We start from the raw sequence: 17,531 nt of genomic DNA on the forward strand, positions 1-17,531 counted from the left end.
CTTTGAATGTCGATCTTTGGGACAGAACCTTGTTCGGTTTCACCCTACCGATCGGCGGAACAGCGGAGTTGGATTTCAAGATTAACAAATATCAGATTTTCAGCTTGAAGCCTTGCATTTGCACAGGCGTCTCCACTGCAAATCAGCAGATGTATCCACAATTTTCCAGCTCAGCTCAAGCCTCCCAGAAGTCTAGGACGTAGATAAGACCTCAGTCGGCCCAAATTCCTACAAGTCCACTGCATCAATCCATTGCACCACCACCACGCACCGCCGGACTGCTGCTTGATGTGTCATATCTCCATATGAAATAGCAAGATGTCATTGTACAATTTGGAATTTTCCTTTTGACCGACCGTCTCGGCAGGTGTGATAAATGCGACTACCCCACTCTGAACTTCCAAGCCTTGGCGGCGCAGACCACCTTCTAGCTATCGTCACGTTGTCAGCGGCATCGTAAAAAGGGAAATTTTGATTTGATAGGTACAACGCAATCAGCAGAGCAAAAAAGGGCCCACCCGCGCTCTAGCCGACAGATTGAAGATCAGGGTCCCGTTGCGCCCTGCGGGTCGACATCATCGGGCTAGGGCCGTGGATACTTGGTCCATACATAGTGTCGGAATGGCGCACAGCCGAAATCAGCAGCAGCACAAGCCAATTTTGCAAATGGAGATGCAAGCACCGGCCTACACTATATCGACCAACGTGCCATGTAGCATCCATCGCCATTGTCACTATTGACGGGGGCGCCAGGCTCTAGCGTGCCTGCAATTCTAGTAGTAAGGAACGACAGGTGTGATGCACAGGCCTCAATCGTTACACTTCCTATGCCGCGCTCAATCATATTCGATACGTGATCAGCCACGTTACCGATCTTAGCAGCTTAAATCGCGATGCGTGCTGTCACTGGCGATGATGACGCCGTCTTGCAACGACGACAGCTTCACTTCCCTAATCTAGTGCGACCGGCCGCACGATCCCAACGACAGCCCATCGATGGTCCAATGACGATGGCTGGGGGATAGTTAGCGTCGGCCATCTTACGCCATGGATCAGCCAAAACCTGCTGTGCCCTCACCATTGCGTCGTTTGAAATTTCTGGAAGCTTCTTGGGTGCAAAAGAAGACGGACCATTAGTATACCCCAGGTCCCTAAAACCAAAGAAAAGAGCGACGTCCCAAAACGACATAATAGCAATACGCAAGTGTGCTGTCACCATGGTGATATCTGCTATATCCGTATATCTCCGAGGATGCCGAGGTGACCCCGCATGCATCAGGGAATGATCAACCAGAGAGGTCTTGCACCGAAACCCCAACCCAACTAAGCAACTAAGTTAATTTCAAACACGTCGACGGTAGTCACTGCCTTGAGACGATCCAACCAATGCATACGAAACCGGTCGAATCATCCAGAGCCGCAGTCGACAATTTGTGACTTCCCACTTGCTACGGGTAAAACGGGCAGGGTCTTCAATGGATTGCTGTTGCGGCAAGTGCACACACATGCTTCTGTACTGAACACCTGGTGAAGTCTTTACTTCACCTCATCTCACCTCACAAGTCACCATACTACCACCCGACTACCACCCCGCGGACAACTGCTGCAAACTCCAGGCAGGATAGGCAACGAGTCATGCGACTAAGCTTGAAAGTCTAGGCCTCGACTGCGACTGCGGCATTTTTGTTTCAACAGTCGCATAATGTTGTACAATGTACGTATTGTTGCATCGGGCGGCGATTCCGCACTCTTTCCGCTTGCTTTCCGCTAGCGGTGGACCTGGGCAACTAACTGGGCGTGCTTTTCTCTAATATGGCCTAGGGCGTTGCAATTAGGTACGCAGAATCTGCCGCTGTCGGCTCAGAACATCGTCCCATCTTTGAAGTGCATGGTGAGGCAGTTGTTTAACAAGACCGACCCTCAGTTGCGGGTAATTATTGCTCGGCGTCGCGCACAATGTGGGGGACATTTCGTTCCGAGATAGCTACGGTGAAGGTCCTCCATGCCAAACAATCTAGCATCTATTTCTATTCGTGGAATCTTTTATCTCGTTTCCTACTATCAGATGTGTACTATCGCAGTGCCTGACCCTTCTTATTACCCCAAGGCGCTATTGTCTATATTAGACGCAGGATCCATTGTCTTTGAATCTTTGAAGTTGAAGGGATCTTTGAAGCTAGGCAGACGAACGGTGAGCCCCTTCTTGCACGTCTCCCCTCTGATGCAGAACCGAATGATCTGGCCTTGAAGTAGGCTCCCGGTAAAGCTACGCTTTAGGCGATGCGCCCATTAACTGGGATTCCTACAGATCCTGCGACATGGCACAGTCCGCAAGTAAAGTGTTCAAGCTTTTTGGAGTCCACGTCAGATATGCAGATACCACCACCCGGGAGGGTCTCGCTCTGTCTATGCGAATCTGGAAATCTTGTGCGCAGCCGCGCTCTGCAATCCTGGTAGGTGCACGCGGCTCTCCCATTGAAACGTTTCTCTGGAGCATTGTCGGAAGACAGATGGGACGCGGCCGTGATGAGGTGGTGGCTGCGTCGAGTAGTAGGCAGACTGTCCCGCAAAGAGTTTCAGGTTAGGTGGCTGGCTAGAACCGGAGAATCTTAGCCGAACACTATGGGACGAGTGGCTGCCCCTACCCCGCTTCGGAGTGTCCGCCATCCTGCAAACAGAGTAGAGTAGTCGCAGCATCACTCGGGTAGACAGGCTGTCGCGAGCGGCTCCGTTGTTTGCCGATATTCAATTCGGTATCAGACGATCTTTCCAATAGTAGCTTCAATTACTCGCATCTTGCTCAATGCTCCACAGACTGGCTCGCCTCCGTTGTGCTATGCTTGGGGCCGGGATCGAGATCTTCGCTTCCGTGGCGGTTATCGCCAACTCCTACATTCTTCAGCCTCATCTGCCCTACCATGCCGTAGTCCGTATCAAATCAAACCCGCAACTCCACCGTTTCCTTGTCCAGCGGTTCGTATTGTACTACGTAATATATAGTCCAACGTGCACTACTCTGTCACAGAGACAGGTCGCCTCAGTGCTCCGCGCTAGCCTTCCATTTTCACATTTTCGCTCTTCGTCATGTCCTTACCCAGGTTCTTGAGCAGGTAGCTGCGTTTGAAGTACTCGTTGGGGTGCACGATGGTCTCGAGCTGAGCGGATGTCATGATGCCCTCGTCCTTTACCCGCTTGATCTCCTTCTTATGTACGTATTCGAACACGCTTCTGGGTGTTAGCGTATATCCAGTAATTGCCGTGACAGGACGGAAGGGGGCGTCTTGGGCGTTGTGACTTACCGATTGCACGCCATGTGGAACTTTTGACTCTCCTTGTCTTCTTTCACACCCCGTAGAACCCCTTGGTCCGTGATGCCAACCGCTTGGAGCAACGCCGTCAGATTCTCGACATTGAAATGCCTGTATGGACATCCATGGGCTTCTCCCGGGCCCGGCGGGTGTTCTGTCAGGATCTTCTGGCAGGAATACGGTGAGTAGCCTCCACCGCGGCGAATGGAGTCGCCGCCGACGTCGCCGTATGCGTGCCGCACGTAATACCTGTACTCCTTGTTGAATGTGTCGTCAGTGATTTTATTGAAGGAGGCCCGCCAGAAAACCAGGCATTCCTCCAAGTTGAGACCAATACCCTTGAGGAATAGCGTGTACTGCAGACGACCAACATGCTTGAGATGCGCATCGCGGCGCAGCAATCGATGCAGGTTCTGCATGCACAGCGGGAAGTTCTGGGAGAGATTATCCACATTCCTCGCCGAGATGTCGGCCCCGGGCACCGATGATGAGCTGCTGTTGTACGACGCGTCGGGTGTGATGAAGTTCTTGGAAAGATGATCCAGAATGGGCGTCAGCCGATCGTCCTCATCCAACCGCGGCAACGCCCTCGCCGTGAGCTCCAACGCGCGTTCCAGCCTCTTTGTGAACTCGGTCACTGCCATGCTCGTTTGCTCCCGTGATGGCACGTATGCTTTGCCTGCCTTGAGGAACACCCGTCTTCCTTCGACTAGATCAGGCACCCGCTCCCAGTCTACTTTAAACCAGCTCTCCTCCTCATCCCGCCCAGCTTTGCGAAAGCCGCTCAATGCAGCGAGCTCGCTCGCTATGCTTCTCCTCTCCTCTTCGCTCGCGGGCTCCCAATCCAGGTTCAGGCTCTGGATGAAGGCGTTGCGTTCGCGCGGGATGTCATCGTTGAGTCGGAGGCGGAAGAGCATGGTTTCAACGCGTGTGAATCTCCTCCTCAAGTCTTCGGTCGACGCAAAGGCCAGCCTGAGAATAAAATGGCTGTAGTGGTCTTTCTGTCTTTCGGCAGTCAGCCGTGACGACGCGCTCGAGTTGGAATCGAGCGGCAGGTATTTCTCGAGCAGCGGTTTCATGTGGGCGGCCGTCTCCTGAGCGCTCTTGTTACGAAAAGAGCACGCCTCGAGCTCGGCGAGGATACGTAGGCGGTCAATGGCCCATTGCTCGAACTGTTCAAGGGTGATGTCGGCCGTGGGCGGGACAGCGTAAAAGTTGAGTCGGTGCGGGTACGACGATTCTTTGTAGGCCGGGTCTGCGAACTGCTTCTTGCGGTGGTCGAGCACATTGCGCCGCTTCGGGTCGATACGATTATTGTCGGAGCGCAGCATGGTTGCGTTGGTGGAATGAAGTAGTCGGGGCAGTTAATGGTCTCGTTGAACTGTTCAATCCGTTCACCCTTTCAAGTGGTGGAGGAACTTTCCAAGGTGGGATGGACAGATGGAATTTGGGAAGACGCGACTCGAGACGCGTCGGACTTGCCAATTAATATTAGCCAATTAACATGCGAGCTTTGTCCACATATGGTCATCATTCCCAACCCCAATTTTAACCCTATTGTAGGCTGCTCCAATTGAAGCCAACCATCACGCGCATATCGTTGCATGTAAGTATGGATGTATGCTGTCGGATCCCAAGAATCAGGGGCTGTATTGGCACTATGGAGGTGCGTAGGGAGGACCAATATGGGATTGCAATCTGTGCCTGCCTTGTATCCCTCCATGCATGAGGTTACACTCGCCCACATATGCTATACAGATTTATCTCAACACTTCTTATTTATTCAAGTAACCACAACTCTCTCTAGTTTGACAATTCTTTGGAGAAAAAGAAAAAAAAACCCTGCTTTCGCGAATATGGAAATGTCGGCAGATTCATCCGCAGGAAGCTGCCATCGCGGGAAGACCTAGGTCAAGATAGGCCATACCACGGAAAACAATTGAAAACAGTGACACGTGTCATATATCCCAAAAATCGCCCTGATCATTATGTTGGTAGTCATAGAGGGCTCAACATATGGTATATATTTTCACAACAACTTTGGCCTCTCGGCGAATCTGTCATCCAAGTCGAAAGGACGGAAATTCGAGACTAGGTTGGCGAACTACAGTGTGACGGTTGGCTCCGTGCCCTAGAAGTAGCTTGATATTCGGGAGATATGGTTCTGCTGACCAATAGAGTGGTTCTTCGAGGAATTCGTGTGCCATGTATATACTGAGCAGAGTTTCGCCGCAGGTGTTGTAGCGTTGGGGTCAAGGCCCTTCCCGAGGACTCCTTTGACTGTCTCAAGGTTCATCTCGCAGCGACGTGCTAATACCACTTCATGCAAACATGCAACGTTTCAGGTCTTCCCAATAGATATGTGCCACCAATACTAAGCAGGAATTCGAGAAACTATCCAAGATCATACCAATCCGCATATTTCATGGACGCCTTAGAAGAGGTTACACATATCAGCCTTTGGTATGACTCCTTTCGACGCCAAACGCGAGATGAAGTAGTATCCTGCCTGCAGCATCACGGATGGTTAAATCAGCGCCATGATGCAAAAGAACCTTGGCGATATCAACTATATACCTATTGCCTTTCTGATTCCATGAGACCATATATAATCTAGTAAACCTATCACGGTCTTGCTTGTTCACATCAGCGCCTTTCTCAACGAGGAGGTCTATCATAGCAGTGAACTCCCGTGCTCGCTTTGGATTGAACCATTCGAATTTCACACGGTAGCTACCACGTTCGTGAGTGATATGCTTCTGGCGTATCACATGCCTCAGACAGAATTCAAGCAACAACCGAAGTCGGTATTAAAATTTGCGCCCTTGCTGAGCAGATGGGTCACCACGCTACCAAAAAGGTTCCTGCGCAGCATGAATAGACCAGTTGTGTTTGGGCTAAGTCGTCTTCCGCGTCGAGTTCTGTTTGGTATCCCTCATCAAGAATCTTTGGCATGATGAAGACGTTCTTTAACAATAACACCAAGTGCAGTGCGGTCATTCCAACCCCTGTCACATCATCTCCAAGCGTTCCTTGCCATGCATCGTTCCAGACGTGGGGGGTTAGATTCTCGTTGGTGTCTGAGACTGGCTGGCCAACTTCCAGAATCGTCGAGGAACCCAGGCATACAAATAAACTGGCGGTATAGAGGTGAGCATGACAATTGCGTGAAGTAGAGAGTTCGTAATGGCTCGCGGGAGTCCCTGAAAATTACGGGTCTCAGAATACCGACGAAGATTCTCTGCGGGCAACCAAAACCACAGGAATCCGCTCCCAAGCCTGCGCTCTTGGATACAAGCAGCTCTGAAACCTCATCATGTCCATATCTTGTTTCAGGAACAGAGCGGTCCACTAATGCTAAAGCACCTCGGTTTCTTCCTACCCTTCCTCGTGTACTAACAGTCCTGGCCGATCTGCGCATTGTTCCATTCGTCACAAGAATTTCCAAGGTCACCATCATTACCTGCGACATCAATATCGTGGGCCTCATCCATACCAATGATCGTCCCAGGGCCGTGTTTCGGACAGTATAAAATACTCGGTTCCGATCCAAATGACGCTTCCAACACAGTCGTTGTCCAACGCTGGAAGATAACGCTACTGTCCTTGCAAACTGCCCCTTCCCCGTTGACACTGGGACAGGTTCTTCCGTCTGTTAATGCCAGCCTCGGAAATTTTGCGCAATGCCTAATTTGGTCGCAATAATAATTGAGGCCGATCCACGTCCGCTTTAGCACCAATGAGCTTTTGCAATGTGCCCACTCAGGTCGTTCTCGTACATATTAGCTACGTAGCTAGTCTATCGTCGTTATATAGCCCCTTCGAGGTAGCCGGTAATATATAATATACGCGCTGTATCCGAGTCAAAGTCATTTCATGATCTGCCCAGATTCAGTGTGTACTTGATAGCAAGGTCCTGTAAATCAGCGAAAGAAAATAACAAGTCGATCGTCTTGCAGGTTCGACCTTTCTACGCGGTGCACTCGACCGAAGCTGATTCGCAGTTCTTGCGCCGTTTTCTCGGAAGCGTCGCTCAATTATCTGACGTCTTTAATTCCTGACCAGCCGAAGCCCAGTCGGTCGGATATTGTAGTAGAGTGTCGTTAGTTACTACGGTTATCGTAATTTCGCTATATTCGCCGGCCTGTATTAGTAGCATCTTATCCATCATAATTTTCAGTTTTGGAAGCGCGAGGCGCTTCTGGCGACTTGGAGGACGAATCGTGAGACATGGAACGACTTGCCTAGCCGCGGCTGTCTCCGTTGTCTTCGTGGACTATATACCCTGTCTGATGCCTTGGACGACTACCCTCTGGTTGATGACCGCCATGGTAGCTGCATCGTAATCCCACTGCCAGACCGTCGAGACCGAGCTGGCATAGAGCTTTGTCCCATCCGGCGTCAGTGACAGGCCACGGTTCAACTGGCACCCATCGGCACCAAAGGTGTGCACCGAGATCCCCGACGTCGCTTGCAGCACAAGGTAGCAGTCTATTTGCAAAGAGGAAGATGGCAAATAATGACAGATCACTAATCTTCTGGTCTATTATTCAGACAGGTGTGCCACATTGCGTATAACCTAGGCTGTATTGCTCGTCAACAGATATTATATGTGTGATCCAATGATGACTGATATGAATCGTACCATTTCAAGGTTCTACGGAGTTACGTTAACCATTGATATCCACGGACAACAGAGCATGACTGTAGAATGCACACAGGACCTATCTAATCCAATGACATCTGAAAGTTCCACTGGAAAGTTGGAGCTTTCATTCTTCGTCCGCTTTGAGGGGTATTCCTGCCACCAAATGCTAAATCCCCGGTTTCCCACAAGTTCTAGAACCCTGGAATGATATCTAAGCATGTATGTAAATGGATTTTATCTAGACTCGCGCATGTGAGCCTAGGATATATACTCGTTTGTACGAACTTTCAATCACATACGACCATAGGTTGCAGAGAACTCGGGATCCCGTCCGCTCTCCTGTAGATAAACTGTAAACCGCTAGATTAGTAGTTGGGTGGGTGACCACCAGCGAATCCCTAGTGTTGTATGCTTTTGCTATATTTCTTTTTCCTCAGTCGTATAACGTACCCCACAAGCAAGTTGGCCACACAAGCAAGTTGGCCACTTTTTCTTGGCACCGTATGAATAACTTCAATAACTTAACTAAACTAAAAAATAATAATTCAAACTAATCGGAATCCTCTTCCTCGTACGTATCTTTATCATTCTCACAAGTACGAGCATTATGTCCGGGCTCTCCGCAGATCCTACAGCGCCTCGTACGACGACGACTTTCACGTATATCATCCTGTAGCTGCTGTTCAATATCCCGTTGAGACTGTAAGTCCTGAGCGTCTCGTAAACTAAGAGATCCTCCATCTTGTAGCTGTCGATTTTTAGTCCTTCGACGACGGCTTAGCTCTTGATTGGCCTTCCGAAGTGTAGTAACCTCATCCTCAAGTAAAACTAACCGATGCATAACAGCCGTCGCACCACGTGAAAATTGGTCAATAGCCTTAATTATTGTCGTCGGGGAGCTATTCTGATGCTGTACGATTCTGTTTTAACGTATTCAGACTGGGATTGCGCCTCAGTTGGGTTATTTGGAGTCTTTGATTCCCAGATTAAGGGTGCGCCAGACGAGCTCCCAGGAGGTGTAGGCATATGTAGCTTAATATCCAGCTGTGAAATCACATATTCCGGGTCGTACGGAATAAGTCCTGTCTCCCTGAAACCTGTCTGGATATTCGAATTAGTTATAGTCGTACGATACGCCCTATAAAATGCCGAAAAGAAATCCTCCTTCGAGATATGGGTTATATGCGCCCGTATCAGGTCTTCAATTTCTTTGCCGTACGACCTTTTCAAAGCCCTAACACAGCCTACATCGAGAGGCTGGAGCTTATGTGACGAATGAGCAGGCATACTAAGTGTAATAATAGTATGCTGTTTGCAATATAGCTCGAAGTTAGTCGAGTGGTGGCTCTCATGCCCGTCGAGGATAAGAAGACGATAAACACCCTTCGTACGGTCCTTCGTATAGCGATCAAAGTGCTGAATCCAGTCTACGCCTCGCTCATTTGTTGTCCAACCGTTTTTAGTTACAGTGATTACTTAATCGAACGGGAATGGGCTATTCTCGTACCAGGATAAGAGGTGGTTTTGACCCGCGACAATAATATACGGCGGGATAGCCCAGCCGGACGAATTAATACCCTGGATTACTGTAGCCCATTCTCGATTGCCTTGTTGGACTGTACGAGGCCTTCCGCGTCGTTCGGCACTTGTAACTACCATCTCGGATGAGATTAAGCCTATCGCGAACCCTATCTCGTCGAAGTTATAGATATCCGCCTCTTAGATACCATATTTCGCAATTGTATTTCGTACGAGCGTAAACCACGCGCGATACACGTCAGGATCTTCGCCATAGGCTCGTTGGTAGTCGATTCTTCGATTAAAACGCGTCCGAAGGTCTGGTTGTCGTTGTACGAAGTTCGAGGCCCCGTTGACGCCGACGTGTCCAGCGCCACGGTCACGGAGCAGTCGGTGTAAGGGTCAACCGTGACAGTCGGTTAGCCATAGCTTCAACACCATAGAGCCGGGGAGGAAATGATGGCGAATCTAGGCCAAGTATGTATTATACGGCCGCTAACTCTTCTGATTCCGTAAGCTTATGACTAGATTGTCGAGTATCGCGTCGAGATAGTAGTCCGCGTTTTCGGTTAGCTAGAGTTGTACGAGGGACATTGTAGAGTTGGGCAGCGCGTCGGATGCTTAATTCGGGTTTCGATTGAAGCGCCTGACACGCTATAATCATGTCGCTTTCTTTCCAATTCGATCCCATCTTGGTAACGTAGTCCACGGTCCAATTGCACACTTCGACAGATTTTCGTACGCTACCACTTTGACCTGCGGTTTTTCACCACATAACTATGGTTGGTTCTTGGAATGAAAGTTATATGATTCTAGCATTACATGCGCTTCAATCTGATCCAAAATTAAGTGTACGTCGCGCTGGTCAGATCTATAACGTACCTTTTAGAACCCTTGCGTATCGACGCGACGGTAAAACCGCTCGAGCGATTATGCGATCGCCAACGCAAAAGTTGACTCCTTCCGAAGAAGAGGCAATCGTACGACATATAACCGACCTAGATTCGCGAGCATTTCCTCCCCGATTGAGTGGTGTTGAAGATATGGCCAACCGATTACTTCGAAGTCGCGACGTGGGACGCGTCGGCGTCAACTGGGCCTCGAGCTTCGTAAGACGACAACTAGACCTCTGGACGCATTTAAATCGAAGGATCGACTATTAGAGAGTCCTCTGCGAAGACCCCGACGCGTATCGCGCGTGGTTTGACCTGGTATGGAATACAATTGTGAAATATGCGATCTAGGAGGAGGATATCTACAACTTCGACGAGACCGGTTTTGTGATGGGCCAAATCTCGTCCGAAATGGTCGTGACGACTTCTGATCAGCGTGGAAGGCCTAGAGTAGCCTAGCAAAGAAATCGGGAATGGGTTACAGTTATTCAAGGCGTTGGGTCGTCCGGTTATGCCCTCCCTCCGTACATCATTTTCGTCGGCAAACCCACCTCTCGTCATGGTACGAAAATAGCCCATTATCGCCTGATTGGGTTATCGCAGTTACTAAAAATGGCTGGACTACGAACGAGAGAGGCGAAGATTGGATAAAACACTTCGATCATCACACCAAGTCTCGTACGAAAGGTACTCATCGCCTATTGATCCTCGACGGTCACGAAAGCCATCACTCGACCGATTTCGAGGTATATTGCAAAGCTAACAATATCGTCACGCTTTGTATGCCTCCTCATTCGTCGCATAAGCTCCAGCCTCTTGATGTTGGTTGTTTTCGCGGGTTAAAAAGAGCGTACGGAAAAGAAATCGAAGATCTCATGCGAGCACATATAAGTCATATCTCGAAAGAAGACTTTTTACCGGCGTTTTTAAATGCGTACAACGAGAGGTTGATGGGCAGTTACATGACGAATTTCGTCAAATTGGTGGTCGTACGAGGCGGCGAATTGCGCGTGTACGGCGCTGTAGAATCTGCGGCGAGCCCGGACATAATGCGCGCACTTGTGGAAATGATGTAGAGACGTCTGAAGATAACGATTCTGAGTAGTTTCAATTGATGATAGGCGTTGCGGTTGAATTAACTTATACATTGTCGTATAAGGTCTGCCAAAGTGTGCAATTGGACCGTGGACTACGTTATCTCATTCTGAAATTTCATAACTAGGAACATTTCTCACACAACTAGGCCAGTTGATAAAGAGGTCCATGTGAAGTAAAACGCCCAGTGGTACTATATCCCACGGCATTAGACATTATATGAATAGTAAACTATGCACACTCATATCTTAGATCATTCTCCCGTATCCGAGGTGTGAAAACTGCGTATGCTAAATTCCCCGCATCATCACGATCGTTGAATTCGACATGATGCAACTGTTGTTCAGATACAATCCGCTGGCCCTTGAATACGTCACAGTAACACTAGACTAGCCGCTCCAGCGATACCAAGTGCAAATACAGCTGATCCCTGAGTTGCAGATCCAGATGAGGAAGGCGAATCGCTACCCGGAAGGACATAGTTGGCCCGAATGCAAGAGAGCTGCACAGCCGGCTGAGCGTCATCAGATGCATTGGCCCGTCTGTTCCAACCCCAGACGGTCAGTACCGGCCAGATTTGTTTCGTGGCACTATTGTAGTCCGAGTCATTGCCCGCATCGTGTGCATCAGAGGCAGTAACGAGTATTTCCTTTCCGCCTAAAGAGCCAATGGGGAATTCTGCGGTTTCGTCAGCCAGCAGTCAACGCATCATGTCGAAAGAACCCACGGATCGTGGATATGCTAGCCTGGTTAACCGAGTTACCACAGCTGGCTGGTATGGACGGTGACGCATAGCAATCCTGGTTTCGCTTGAACTGGTCTGCATATGCCGTCTGAAGATCTTCCACACAGTGAGCAGAAAGGTAACTGCACGTCCCGTTATCCGTGGCTGACTGGTCTTTCTGCGGTCCGTCCGTCATAACCGACACGCAGATTTTCCACGTTGTCTCGTCGGTAACATTGGACCCACTAGACAGGACACTCGACCTCATCTTTTGGGGTGCTGTGAGGAACAAACTCGTGCCCGTAAAGGTGTGACCCGTAGCGTTATTGGTGTTAATCATCTCTGAGTCGGGGATGTCGCTGCTGATATTGACAGACAGCATCCAGCCGCCGACCTGCTGACTGGGCCAGGGCTGTGAGATGTCAAAGCCGGAGACGGAGAAGTTGCCCGTTGCATTGGGAGTGGCAAGATTTGTTTCCCAGGTAGACTGGCTAAACTGCAAAGCATTGCCGAGGATCATGGTGCCAGAGCCAGGCCATCCTGGAAATGCGTGGCAGGTGAGAAGGCCGTTGAGTGTCGCTATTAGTGTCAGGTAGAGGTTAGGTTCCTTCATTTTCACTCGTTGGCCATGGTGGGAATTGTACAGTTATTCGGGGCATGTTGTCTCGAGTCCCATATATGAAAGGCAAGAATGCGGGGAAGGAATGTTTTGAGACCAAGCTGCATGAATAGTCATCTGCAACTGCGATGTGGACCCGTCATAGGATGATGTTTCCTGATAGGCCTTCTTGAATAATGCAGGTTGCAGTAGATCATCGGGACTACAGAGCTTGGGAGCGATGCTGGTTGGTTAGGGAGGAACACAAAGGTGTGGGGTTGACGTTGGCTTGTTTCAAGTATCCCTCTGTCAGTCCTTGTAGCGCATAAAAATAGGATCTGCATTGATCGTTAGGTCCCCGGGTGTGCAGGCTGACACATATCATTGGATGATTTAACTACCCGACATCCCTACTAGAAGCTTGACTTCGGACGAGAGGCATGGTCATGAAGTTGAATATTCCATAGAAGCACCAAGGCAGGACAGGCTTCCTGATTCAGGACCGTGGGGCTTTTGACCTCGACTAACTAACTGCCGGCAGCATCGCGCGGGGCTTACCGGCCGACACTCCAACGCCGGATCGGAAGACCCACTCACGGAAGGCCAACAACCTCAGAAGTTGGATATAAACGTGTAGATGGCTTATCCTTGTGGGTGCCGATGTTTGCTATCCTTGATAAATGCTGCTCATCTTTTCGGCCACGGAGGTGATCATAGCCCAAGTCATCTTGTCGCAATACAGTTTGAAAGGATCAGCGGGTTTTCTGCAACCCAGACGTATGGACTCCTGTTGTGGCACCTTTGGTCCTTCCTTACATCTGTTGATCAAGCGCGGCGTTGTAGATGAGAAATCAAGGTACTGCGTGATGTAAATTACTGACAAGCACTGTGTTGAATTTGTTGATGGCAGGACGTCCGTTAACTATATATAAATGAATAGAGTCATCAATTGGGAAAAATGCCCATGGGGGTTCCGTCTCAACCCCCATCAGACCTCTAAGCAACACTATCTGCTACTACGTGGGTCATCAGCTCATGATTGTCCGCATAATCAATCTCAACATCAACGACACAAGCCCCTTTATGAGCCATGGCCTCGCGCATGACCCCTTCCAACTGCTCGGAACTCTTGACCTTCATCCCCTTTGCCCCAAACGCCTCAGCATATGCCGCGAAATCCACGCCGCCCAGCTCGATGCCGGAGCTGCGCCCGTATTTGTCTACCTCCTGAAACTCCACCATGTTGTACTTGCCGTCGTTCCACACGAAATGGGTGATATTGCATCCGTGTTTCACGGCAGTTACCAGTTCCTGGCCACTGAAGAGGAAACCTCCGTCGCCGCTGACGCTGACGACCTTTCGGCTGCAGGGTTCGGGCTCTTGGCTGAGTGAAGCGCCGATGGCCCACGGGAGGGCGACGCCGAGTGTCTGTTGGGCGTTGGAGACGAGGAAAGTCTTGGGGTGGAAGGAGTAGAAGTAGCGACACATCCAGATGTAGACGCTGCCAACATCGGCAGCGATGACGGTGGTCGGGTCGATCATGGACTGGAGCAGGCGGATGAAGTGTAGCGGGTGGACGGGACCGCCGGTGGGCTTGGCATTAGCGTTAGCCTGTGATTCCCAGGCATGGAATTCAGAGAGAATAGATTGCGCGACTTCAGTTTCCTGGGGCCTCGCAACATTTTGCAGGCAATTGGTGAGAAGGTCCAGATTCGAGGCCAGGGAGCCGATGAGTTCCAGTTTGGGGTTGTAGAAGTAGCCAACGGTCGCTGGGTTACAGTCGAGGTGCACAATATGCAAGTGATTCGAAGCATTCCACAAGTTAGCATCATACTCGGCCTGGTCGTATCCCACTGTGATAACCAAGTCGGCCTTCGTGAGGAGCTTATCGCCCGGCTGGTTGCGGAACAAGCTGACGCGGCCAAAGAACAGCGGTACAAGTTCCTTGGATATAGCTCCAGCAGCCTGAAACGTCTCGATGACGGGAACGGGATGCTTGCGCAGGAATCTGTGTACTGCATCAACGACCACTTCGTCGGCAGCTCGCATGCCAAGATACAAGACGGGAAATTTAGCCTCCTGAATCAACTTGGTCGCCTTTTGCAACGATGCATCCGTCGACGGGCCGTAGCTCGGCGGTAAGAATGCAGAGGCCGGGAAAGCCGGGATGGAAGATTTCATGCCCTGCGTCATGACATCGATGGGTAGGCATATCGCCGTTGCACCCTGCGGATAGGCCGCGGCGACTCGGAATGCATCGAGCACCACTTCAGCCACTTGGTCCTCGACGATGGCTTCAACCACCTTCTTGGTTACGGGCGTCAGGAGCTCGGTGGCACGTAGGCTCTGATGTGTCCTCTTAGCGGCTTGGGCCCGCTTCACGCTGCCCACGATAGCGACAAGGGGTGCGCCCTCATCGGTTGCCGTGATCAATCCAGTGACGAGATTACTGGTTCCTGGGCCCGAAGTGGCAATGCATACTCCGGGGCGGCCGGTGAGTTTTCCGACAGCGGCGGCAATGAAGGCGGCGTTTTGTTCGTGCCGGCACACGATCACTTTGATTTCTGGATGATCCACCAGGGCGTTGAAGACAGAGTCAATCTTGGCGCCCGGCACGCCGAAAACGTACTTGACCCCGGCCGCCGTAAGCGAGTCGATGACGATCTGGACGGTTTCTGTGGGCATATTGGTGCTTACTTGGGATTTTAGATACTTAAGGTGACCCTCATCCGTACAGACATCTCATCATGTGAAGTGCTTAATGGGTGGAGTGTTTTATTATCATCTAATTTACTTGTATGCGCTTTTTAGTCAGCTCATGGAGCTAAACCACGTCATTGACGCCAAGGCCGTCTCACCCGAAAGGGTAATTTGCTCAAGGTGATACACCTCGACCTTGCCATCTCATAAATGCAGTTCTCCTACTATACGTATCTAAAAGCCTCTATACCTCATACAAGTCCACAGAAACTATGGCGACCAACGAGCTCTTCCAATATTCTATTGTCTCCGCCCTCATGGACGGCGTTGCTTCCACCGGCTTGCCTATCAACACCCTCTTGTCCCATGGCGACCACGGCCTGGGCACCTTTCGCTACATAGTGGGCGAGATGATCATCCTCGATGGCCAACTATACCAGATGAAGTCCGACGGATCCGTGTTGAGTATCGAACCTTCCAACAGTCAAGATATCGTCGCCCCTTTCGCCATGGTCACTCACTTCCAGCCCACAGCCGCCGTCAAATCCAGTATATCCAGCAAATCAGAGCTTTTCGACCTCCTCACAGATCTACTTCCATCTGCGCGCAACCATTACATCGCCATGCGTATCGACGGCGTCTTCAAAGCCATGACAGTCCGTACCGTTGGAGGCCAGCAGAGCCCAGGCGAGGGGCTTGCTGAAGTGGGCAAGCACCAAGTCTCACATAACTTCAAGGAACCGACAAGCGGGACCATTATTGGATTCAGATCTCCAGAGTACATGCAGGGTATCAGCGTGGCAGGGGACCATCTGCATTTCATCAGTGCGGACCGGAAAAAGGGCGGACACCTGCTAGCTTTGGAATCGGATGGGGAAGTGGAGATTCAGACGGCGGATATCTCAACTGTGCGACTGGAATTGCCGTGCCATGATGCTGAGTTTGATAAGGCGAAGTTAAAAGGAGACAGGGAGAGGATTATGGCTGTGGAGGGGTAACTTGCACCCCAATGCGTTGGACGGCTGGACGTTGATCTCAGACAGGCATATATATATAGAATAAAAGAAAAGGTATGCATTAACTAGGGTAATGTATTGTCATGATGCATTCATTCGAATACCACGGCACATCCATATTGAAGTAATTCAATACGACTCGGCTTAACGAGTTATAATCTGAATAAAGTTAGGGCAATTCGACGGCTTAGGAAGTTGTAATCTCAATAGATTCCACGGCTTAATAGCCTAAGTTCTATAACTGTGGGATTGAGCACCACAGTTATGCCCTAGGCCGAAGGTGGTGCAAAGACAAGTGTAGCTAGCGGGTTCGACCCTTCTTTTAAGATAGAGAGCAATAGCGCTTCCGGCAACCAACGCAGCACAATGTGTAGAGCAGACGCAGCAGTCAATACGAGATACACAGAGATTCATCAACAGAGGGCCGGATTCCCTCAATAACCTTATAAAGTTAATCTAGTTAAGGTAATTTAATAGCTTAGAATATTTTCCAGGAGTTGACAAAGCGCCTCATAGTTCCAGGCACAGCCACTGTCCTACGATGCTTAGTAAAATTTGTATGATTTAGTACAATGACGAGTGAAGCAGTTGGGCTGAAAATCGAGACGTTTCTGGCAGTAACCAAGGACAGTGAACACATCGGCACCGTTGGACCAGGCTTGTGGTCTTCGTAAATTGAAATGACTTTACTAAACTTGTCTAGTTAGACCCCTTGACCATCTGAGGAAGCGTGTCTTGCAGCAACAACCCCTATTCCAATTGCAATCGTGGTGGTGGATAACTCACTCCTTACTTATCGGTCGGGTCTTCGTCAGGAATATTATAGTTCGAAGTTCTTGTATTCATCAACCAGTGAAGATTGTGAATACTTACCAGATAGCAGTAGTGGCTTAATGGAGCCTGCCGTTTGCACGCCAGCTCTGTCGATATCTATTTCAATCTTGTTAAACCGTGACAAACTCATTATCAACCTTGGGGTTCTACATAATGAATGATCACATGGAAGACCAAATTGAAGCGCTAGAACCTTG

General features: G+C 50.0%; 5 protein-coding genes across 5 annotated transcripts; 2 read left to right on the forward strand and 3 right to left on the reverse strand.

Annotated features, from left to right (window-relative positions):
- The first annotated feature begins 1,586 nt into the window (after positions 1-1,586).
- On the forward strand, positions 1,587-2,694 carry BCR38DRAFT_676 (uncharacterized protein). The gene is made up of 3 exons (XM_040865551.1): positions 1,587-1,714; positions 1,822-2,205; positions 2,309-2,694. The coding sequence occupies exons 2-3, from the start codon at positions 2,003-2,005 to the stop codon at positions 2,583-2,585; spliced, it is 480 nt and encodes a 159-aa protein (XP_040720508.1). The 5' UTR covers positions 1,587-1,714; positions 1,822-2,002; the 3' UTR covers positions 2,586-2,694.
- A 356-nt stretch (positions 2,695-3,050) lies between these two features.
- Positions 3,051-4,639, reverse strand: BCR38DRAFT_453600 (DNA primase large subunit; the record flags this gene model as incomplete). Its single annotated transcript, XM_040861609.1, has 2 exons — positions 3,051-3,225; positions 3,300-4,639. The coding sequence occupies 2 exons, from the start codon at positions 4,637-4,639 to the stop codon at positions 3,051-3,053; spliced, it is 1,515 nt and encodes a 504-aa protein (XP_040720509.1).
- Positions 4,640-11,835: 7,196 nt separating this feature from the next.
- On the reverse strand, positions 11,836-12,799 carry BCR38DRAFT_479451 (uncharacterized protein; the record flags this gene model as incomplete). Its single annotated transcript, XM_040863156.1, has 2 exons — positions 11,836-12,140; positions 12,190-12,799. The coding sequence occupies 2 exons, from the start codon at positions 12,797-12,799 to the stop codon at positions 11,836-11,838; spliced, it is 915 nt and encodes a 304-aa protein (XP_040720510.1).
- Positions 12,800-13,689: 890 nt separating this feature from the next.
- Positions 13,690-15,539, reverse strand: BCR38DRAFT_415453 (acetolactate synthase). Its single transcript, XM_040859018.1, has one exon. The coding sequence runs from the start codon at positions 15,467-15,469 to the stop codon at positions 13,781-13,783; it is 1,689 nt and encodes a 562-aa protein (XP_040720511.1). The 5' UTR covers positions 15,470-15,539; the 3' UTR covers positions 13,690-13,780.
- Positions 15,540-15,643: 104 nt separating this feature from the next.
- BCR38DRAFT_415454 (alpha-acetolactate decarboxylase) lies at positions 15,644-16,607 on the forward strand. Its single transcript, XM_040859019.1, has one exon. The coding sequence runs from the start codon at positions 15,757-15,759 to the stop codon at positions 16,480-16,482; it is 726 nt and encodes a 241-aa protein (XP_040720512.1). The 5' UTR covers positions 15,644-15,756; the 3' UTR covers positions 16,483-16,607.
- Positions 16,608-17,531: the final 924 nt, after the last annotated feature.

The sequence above is a fragment of the Pseudomassariella vexata genome (assembly GCF_002105095.1).
Source record: "Pseudomassariella vexata strain CBS 129021 chromosome Unknown BCR38scaffold_1, whole genome shotgun sequence".
NCBI classification, from domain to species: Eukaryota; Fungi; Ascomycota; class Sordariomycetes; order Amphisphaeriales; family Pseudomassariaceae; genus Pseudomassariella; species Pseudomassariella vexata.

Bases quoted from the DNA above. Each gene is read 5' to 3' on its own strand.
- BCR38DRAFT_676 (XM_040865551.1), top strand. From the start codon at position 2,003: ATGCCAAACAATCTAGCATCTATTTCTATTCGTGGAATCTTTTATCTC. The intron at 2,206-2,308 runs GCACGTCTCCCC...GGATTCCTACAG, and splicing joins CGAACGGTGAGCCCCTTCTT to ATCCTGCGACATGGCACAGT.
- BCR38DRAFT_415453 (XM_040859018.1), bottom strand. From the start codon at position 15,469: ATGCCCACAGAAACCGTCCAGATCGTCATCGACTCGCTTACGGCGGCC.
- BCR38DRAFT_415454 (XM_040859019.1), top strand. From the start codon at position 15,757: ATGGCGACCAACGAGCTCTTCCAATATTCTATTGTCTCCGCCCTCATG.